General features: G+C 41.0%; 1 protein-coding gene across 1 annotated transcript in view; it reads right to left on the bottom strand.

Annotated features, from left to right (window-relative positions):
* Nucleotides 1-1,204: 1,204 nt before the first annotated feature.
* The window catches only part of PDZD2 (PDZ domain containing 2), a 201,979-nt gene continuing 194,463 nt past the window's right edge, over nucleotides 1,205-8,720 (bottom strand). The window contains 2 exon segments of the mRNA XM_008629068.2: nucleotides 1,205-5,422; nucleotides 6,792-6,926. Coding sequence (XP_008627290.1) covers nucleotides 5,256-5,422; nucleotides 6,792-6,926 — 302 coding nt within the window. The 3' untranslated portion in view covers nucleotides 1,205-5,255.

Raw genomic sequence — 8,720 nt, 5'->3', positions numbered from 1 at the left:
ACACTGGCCTTTCCCACAGGATGAGTCAGCAGAAGCTGTGGTCTTATCCCTCCTCATGAGGTACTTGCTCGCTTGCACCCTTGCAGCGTGGCATCCAGAAACGGAAACCGAAAGCACACACAGCGGCTTCTGGGGCACAATCCTGGGGATGACGGAAATGTCCTCTGCACCACTGGCATAGGAGAGCAAACGCCTCCCTTCCCATTGCACAAAACCTCACCTGGCCTTTTTGGGCAGCACTGTGCACAGGAGGAACTAGTGAGGTTTGCCAGGTCTGGCACAAGACCCAGACAAGTGCCACGGGTACACCAAGGGAAGGTTAGGACTGCCCTGTGCCATGAGGGAGCGCTGCTCCAAGTGCCCAACCCAGCAGGCGAACACAGAGCAATGCACATGAGCCCGCAGTGTAAACACGCAAAGCCGCCAGCCCCTTCCTCCAGCTCAGCCTTCCCCGCAGTAACCAGCTGACGTGTCTGTGTGCTGCCAGGCAGCACGCGATTTTGGGCACCTCTGGCATTCCCCACATCAGAGCAGCTGAGAGGAGAGCTTTCTCGGCTGGCTCATCTTCCCATGAGGAAGGCTTGCTTTGACCTGCTGTGCAGTGACTGTGAAGTGACTTGTGTCTAAGAGAGTGGCCCACTTGATGCAAACCTCCCCAGTTTGGAGGCTGTGGTCTCCACCTCCCACCAGGAGCTGCACTTCAACTCCACTCCACCCACAGAGAGTCTTCATCCCAGCCTGTTCCACCAGCTCACTGTGGCTTTGAAGGGAATTTTATCCACAGAGTAGGTGGGAAACTAGAACAAATACCAGATTAGGAATAGTTGTGTAAAATCATTCTCTCCACATCTAACCCATTCCCTTACACGGTCTGGGCAGGAGGTACAGTTTATAAGGAACATGCTCCAGGAGACTGCTGCTTTGATGAAAACTCCACATTTTCCTAGAACAGGGACAGAAAAAACCAAGATACCAAAGCAGGTTCTACAAATTACCTTGTACCACTTCTTAAATGCCTTCGTCCTCTTCACACTGAATGGCAGTTCTTACGAGTGCACTATTTTAGTTCTACCTTAGATGCACACCTGGACATCATTTACACAAAGTCTTTGACTGCTCTCCCTGACATCCGTGTCCCTGTGATGCCAGTTCCAACTGTAGACCAGACAGACTCTGGCATAACAAAATTAAATATCTAGAGGAGTACTAAGGATACCATTTATTTTCAAAATCACTAAAAAACCCAAGCAAAACAGTTTATGCTGATACAGATTCACAGAGAAGAGACAGAAATCAAAAAATGTACAATCTATTTCATGTTATTGCACTGACTTTTTTATAATATACAAGGCATATTAAACAGTTTTCATTAAAAGAAGTTTTATTTATATAAATAAAAGTGTAAATATACAATATCATACAATAAGTGTATCAGACTAACACACAAAATCTACCTACAGTGGGATCCCCATTTTTCTCATGAGCTAGTCTACTCTTCATCAATATTTTCACTTGTACATTTACATAACCTAAACATAGAAACAGGTAAACATTCCCATCTGGGAACACTTCCTTCAGAATTTGACAAGAACCACTGCAGAACATTAACCAGGGTTAATTTTACGTGAGGGTCATTAGGAAATATCACTTAACAGTTTCTTAATACTTATCTGTCCTTCTACTATTTTTTTTTTGCGAGAAAATGATCAAATGTTTTTCCCTCCCTAATCTCAAGAGTTTTCAATACAGATGCAGTCCCTACAGAAGCTGGAAAGAGCTTCCAGGTACAAAAGGCTGCAGAATCTCACAGCAGCATCTCACTGCTCTCATATCCATGATGTGCACCTTTAGCTGCCCCAGGCCTGGATGCACCAAAGCCCTCTACTAAACCTTCTCCATCTAGGAGCAAACTCCCCTTGTCTGGAATGCCTTCAGCTCCCTGGTGAAGAAGTGCATAATTTCATCATGCTTATTTGGTCTTCTAAGATGCAGCTGCCAAGTCTCTGGGGGAGTCACTGCTCTCCCAGAGTTTGGCCAACACTCCTGCAGGGTGAAGAATCACCATGGGGACTGATATGCAAACAGCAAGGCCAAAAATGGTCGTGATCCTACTGAATACTGATGAACTAATGCAACGCCTTCCATCATTTTAGTGCAACCAGGCTCTCAGAAAAACAACATTTACTTTGCCAGGTGTGTAACCAAAAGCTTACTACATCTGCTTGGTCTACCCATCTTGTCTGTAATAAAGCAGACACCCATACTGCATAAATTCTGGAGCTTTTTCAGGGAATGTCACCCCAAGAGAGATGTCAGGAAATGCTACTGAAATCATACCAACATCTGTGAAGATGTTGTTCTTTCACAAGGAAAAAAAAAGTTATTTTCAGGAACGGAAACAATCAGGGTTAAATACAATTCTTTTGCTTGCTCTAACGTTAGTAGAGAAGTGTTATCATTCTACTCATAGTAACTATTATCAGATTTTAAACATTAAACCTATCTTTTAAATTATAGCCATTACTGAATCACACACAAAAATCCCCATTTCTGTTTGCTGTTACTCAGCCAACACTTATCTACGTGCATGTAAAATAAAATACTGAACAGTATCTGATTACTGAAAAAAAAGCCTTCTAAATCACTCACAATGAACAGTACCTGCAAATAAGCATCTGAAAATATCCACCACGTATCATCTTAAGACACCTCAAATTAACTTTAATTTACAAAATGAAGACTTTACCTTTGAGCTCACACTGGTTTAGGAGTGAGGGAGACATATGCCTCCCTGCGATGGAACCTCCAAAATTTTAGACTGCGGACTGAAAAAAATGCCATTTACCTAAAACACAGCTGTGATTTACTACACTGAAGTAGCAAAAAGTCAGTACTGCACTTGCACGTATTATACGTATACAGGTATGCATTCACTACGCTGCATTAAATTCCACATGCATTTTATGTATCTATTATACACTCTATTACAGTCGGATTTTGGTCATTCCTGAACAAGGCCTCACCATTCAGTTGTCATTGCCAAATTATTTTCTCCCTGTTTTTCAGCAAATATGCAGGGGTAACCTCTTCTATCCTATCACAGGCCTGGATCTCAGTGTGGTCCTCCAGCCCTAAGAGCTGCATCCTCCTGAAGCCTCTTCCACCACAGAGGTGACCGGAGGCACGGACCAGTCCTGATAGAGTGGCTGAGCTTTGGGTTCATAGGGGACCCAACTCCACAGTCACCTCACAGCACTGAATCTGAATTAGTTTCAGCAGAAATCCTGCAGGCAAAGGAGCTGTTGGACTACGTACAGTATTGCCTTTCCTGTAACCAAAAGCTGCATCTCTCCCTGGATTCACATGCTAATATGTCACTGAAAAAGAATTAAACCTATTCATTAATTTTTAGGCAAACATTGCACAGCTTTTCTGTTCATCTGGTCTCAGGTTGCCTCACAGAACTGAATTTTCTTCTGCTCATCATGAGCTGCAGTCTAATGAAGCTGTCACAGAAATGAACCGAAGCGAGTGCTCCACTAACCTGGAAGCAATTGCTTCAAGCACTGCTGAATAAATGTAAATAAACTGAACTACAGTATGATCTTGGCGTAGGGCCAAGTGACAAGCCCAGACCTTTTTGTAACAGCTATGCAGTGTCTTGGCTCACTAGAAACAGAGGCAGCACTTCAGACTTGGACTGGTTCCAGGCTGAGAGCTCTTCATCCTGGGCATGTTGGCTGCAAGCAGTCTCCAGCCTGATGTGATGAACGACCTGAGCACTGTGGAACAAACAACTTGTTCTCAGCTGATAAGGACACTGGCCCATTTCCTCCTGTATGTATTTTATGTTGTTTAGCTATCCCAGATGTAGGAAGAGAAATAACAGAGTCTAATCTCTTGCACCCATACACTCTCCTCCCAGCACAGCAGACTAAGCGGCATGGCCTGCTACTGATACCTCTTCTGCGAGTAGAGGTGAGAAAATCCAAACTAAGCTCCTGTGGCATTGCAACCCTTTCTCTTTTGCTGTACCCAACACCATGATTTTTCCCATCTACACAAACAGTTTTCAGTTTCACCACCCAGAACCCTCAGTATCAGCCCAATCCTGACGCAGTTGGGTGTACTTGCATCATCCACACACATCCTCACTCTCACACAAGCAAAAATAAATACTGGACAGGAGAAAACAAAGAAGACCAATTAAAAGCCACCACAAATATGGCCAGCTCAGATTTAATCTGTTATAATCCCCATTTTTAGATCACCACTTTTCAGCTTGAGTCTTTCAAGTTGGGCGGCCTTAAACCTCTTGAAGACAAATAAAAGCGGCCCAACTTGCAGACGTTCTTAGCGGTCGCTGAAGTCTGTAGGATCTGTAAGTGCTCAGCACTTGAAATTATCCCCCTTTTAAAAATATATATATTTTAAAGGTGCCTAACATTAGAAGCCTAAATTTGAAAATTCAGACCCCAATTTTGTATCGCCCCCATTTTAATCACAACTAACAACTCAGTATACACCTTGCTGGACAATCACCTATTATTTGGACATGATTTTCTTACAGATTTCTACCACATTAACACCAAGTGCTTTCTGATACAAATTGCACCTAGAAGTAGATTCAGGTGTGGTGGATGCTGAGTTAGTTCATTAGTTTTAAGAGGATTTTCAGCTTTGCAATAAAATGCTCTTATTTTAGGCATAGAAGTTGTGCAAAATTATACTCTCTTGTCATGCACTTTTAGCAAAACTTCACTTAGAAGAATAAAGTGAGATTGTTCCAGACATTCTCTTATTACAACAAAAAAAGAGGACCAGACCCTAAGGAAGTGTCCTTAAGACTTATTACAGCTAAGTGATATAGTACAGTCTAAAACCCACCCTTGTCAACAGGATGGCAACCAACAATTTCTACTACCAACACTCTGCAGATACTAAAAATATCAGGGACAGGCACAGTGTTATTTATCTCAGTCAAAATACTTTAAACCAAACCCAGGAGAGGTCTTGAAGTTCTAATAAAACTGCCACATAATACAAAATTGTCTCTAACTTTTGGCTTCCTTCATCCCCAATCATTAAGTGAGATTTGTGAAGCTCATCACACGCTTGCTCAGTGGTTCTCCAAGGCTCTTAGCACCTCTCTGTAAAGCATTAAGACACTTCTGTGTGGCTTTATAAATAAAGACAGCTTTCAGACAGTTCTAAATGGTTTGTCTTAGCAAGTGTGATTAGATGTAGTGCTTCCATCATACTGCAGTTCTGTGTTTTCTGATCAGCAACTGAACAGGCCCCTCTGGCACAGATTTAATGATGTTCCAGGCATCGTAATGCATGAGCCCAAGTAAAGACTTCCCACTAACAGCAAGAATTTCATCTCCAGTTTCTATGTTTCCAGATTGCTCCGCAGCACCACCTAGAAGCAAAAAAGGGTAAAAGTCAGTGTTAAGAGAAAGTGAACCTACAAAAATCTGCTTTCCACTGGGATGAAATACACCGTTTTTTTCCCAACTGCAACAATTTCAATACAAATCACAGCCGTTCAGCTCAGCTCTAGCAACCTACCCCAGGCTGCATCTCACAGAAAAGGTTATTTTAACCAAGATAAAGCCTTGTTCTCCGAGAAGATGTCTGGTTTTGAAGGAAACAACAGAAGTATATTAAATATGCTGAATGTTACTTCTGTAGCTGGAAGAAAATCTGGTTGATAAAATAACCGTGACATGTGGGATGGATGTACTTTCTCAATTTTAGCAGGGTAGTAAGCAGATAATGCAGCAGATTGTAAAACCTGGGATGAACAAGCCAAACACTGGTAGCAAACTTTGGACAAACACCATTCACGGAAAGCTCCTAGAGAGGCGCACACCTTTCACTACTGATGAAATAATATTTTCTGTAATGATAATTAAGCTAACACGAGTCACCAGAGCGAGGGGAAAAGGGCTGTATGTAAGGATGTAAATGAATGAGCTCAAAAATTAAACGTCCTTTACCCAAAGAAGCACTTTCTAAAGAGGGGAAAAACAAACACACACAAGAACTGCTAAGCAATTCAGTAAATACCTGTTTGATTTTTTATCTTGATGAGGGAATAAACCACACATTACTGAAAGGTAATTCTGTAAAAATGCTGTGCACATGCAGTTTCATTGAGAGTTTCAGCTGCCTTCAGAAAGGGCCTTATTTTTCACTAAACTGACACATGACATATGAAAGTCACAGTGTAGTTCTGGGATTTGTTTTCTTTCTATGTATGGCTCATGTAAGTTTAACTACCTGATGACAAACAAAGCACCCAAGACTGGCAGCTTTTGAATACAAATATCTCATATTCTTAGCAAAAACTAATGCTAATATTAAAAAAAAAAAAAGACAAAAATATGGTAAAATTCACAATTGGACATAATGCAGGGCGGTGCTTGAGTACCACACTGATTATATGCACTATGTATTTCTTAGGAAAGAGAACTGGATAAGGCATGAATGTCTCAGACCACTATATAGATGACTGCTGCTGTAGTCTAATGTCTAGAAGAGTGGACAGAGCCATGCTTAGTAAAGCAGATTGCTCCACAAACATTTACTAGCAGATGCAATCCCTAGCCATTCCCAGGAGCGTTTTTTCTTTTAATGACCACTTTGGCCTAGTAAGTGGTAATAAATGAGAGCCACAAAACCCACCCTTGCTTCAAAAAAAACCGCTGAGTACAGTAATTGAAATATCTGTACTTTGCACAGACAAAAGGAAAACTGGGATAACATCCACTGCATGCATGTAGTACCTTTAAATATCCTTTTTACAAGCAAGGGCTTATCTCCAGCAATGGAAGCTTTTCCACCATCGAGACTGAATCCCAAGCCAGCAGAGGTTTTCAATAATTCAACGCAGATGACATCATTCATATCCAGGTTTGGATCTGCAATTGAACATACACAGCATCTTGTTATGCAGACAACAGTAAATTGCAAGTTGTATTTGGTTGGTTTTTGCTTTTGCTGCACTGACAAGACAATTCAGAGTTCAGTTACTCAGACTAGAACAGGCCACCAAGCTTCTCAGAAGTGAATGTGTTCTACTGTAGCTGCGAATGGGAGACAGCACAAAATGCATTTACACACAGAGATATTTTCAGTTTACATGTTCAACAAAACCTGCCAAGGCATCTTTTTTTTGGGCAAAATTATAGCTAGCAAATTTAGCAAATGCTCTAAACATCAACAAAATAACTGAAAAATTACAAAAATAGGGAGTGGAGAGCATTTATTTTCCTTTAATTTGTTCCCTTTGCTTATTCAATGAGCCACATCTTTTTAAGTAACAGGAATGAATGAAATGTTTCATTAAGCAAACATATTCCATTCTCTTAAGCAAAAATCTGTAATCACTTACTAGGGTGAAAAATTGTTTCTAGTTTCCTATCTATGTATTTAATTATAATTAACTGTAGTTGCACCATGCCTCCTACATAGCAGATATTTATGAAATGCAATATTGCTGTAGCTGAAATAAGATACAATTTTGCTTAAGAGGAAATAAATCTGCAGTTTTGGAAAACAGGATCCTCTTTGCTTAGTGTGATGTAATAATTATGCAGTCTGCATTATCACAAATTACTGCTATTGTTATCTCAGACAAGTTTAAACGTTATCTAAAACATCTGGAGATGTCCTTTGCCTGGAAAGGTGGAAAGAGGTTCTGAATAACCCAACACTATTTTGTTTATGAGATCATGTTGCCCCCTAGTGCCTGGACCCAGCAGACATTCTGCATTTGTCAGGGTGCAGGATGTAGGGAGTTTAGGGCAGAGAGGGATTCTGAAGTAATTATACAGATTATATCCACGGGAGCAATTCCAGAAAGGCTGATCCATTAATTAACAGTGTGCTTTCTTCTTTTTTTTTTTTAAGCTGTGTTACAAAGTCATATCATAAAACTCAGTGTAAGCATAAAACAATAGAAACTGCTACAGAAAATAAAACCCTGTGAGAACAGTAATGACTTCAGCCAACAGATTAAAAATAACTTAAGTGGCAGCTCCGTGTCCTGGTTTTGGGGTGGACAGAGCTGAGTGCCTGGTGCTGCCCTGGAGGGCAGGACAAACCCTTGCCAACTCTCTCAGCAGAAAGCTTGTAACTGTGGCCCACTCCCTCCCCCGGACCCTGCAGCAGTGCAGCTCTGGAGCAGGTCATCCCCTGCTCCCAAGCAGCACCATCCAGACAGGTGCTGAAGAAGTCTGGGTCTTAAATCTACAAAAAAATTTCAGAGATCTCTTCCTAAGACCCCAGGTGCAGCCTTTACACCAAAATGCTGTCTTGTTCCTGAACAGGAACTTAATATTCCACTGATACATTACCACTTAAACCATTTATCCCTACTTTCCTACAGGATGGCTGAGTTCAATATGACTTCCATTTACTGCAATATAAAAATAATTTTTTCTATGTTTCTAGTAGAAACAGTATGAAATCTGCTTTCACAGAGAACAAGCTCAGTTCCTATGCATAACAAATTGCAGGGCATGGGGTTTTGATTTTTTTTAATTTTTAAAATAATTTCTGGTTGTTTTCTTTCTTGCATTGACTACTGTTATTACTTAAAAGGAGTTTGTCCTGGATTGGAAGAATACGCGGAACCACTTACCTAAGTAGAAATTGGATTCGGCCCTAAATTAAGTCTTCTAAGCTTGTGCCTAGTTACCATCATTAAAAAA

The sequence above is a fragment of the Corvus brachyrhynchos genome, unplaced genomic scaffold, assembly GCF_000691975.1.
Source record: "Corvus brachyrhynchos isolate BGI_N302 unplaced genomic scaffold, ASM69197v1 scaffold140, whole genome shotgun sequence".
NCBI classification, from domain to species: Eukaryota; Metazoa; Chordata; class Aves; order Passeriformes; family Corvidae; genus Corvus; species Corvus brachyrhynchos.
This window is presented reverse-complemented; position numbering and strand designations above follow the sequence as displayed.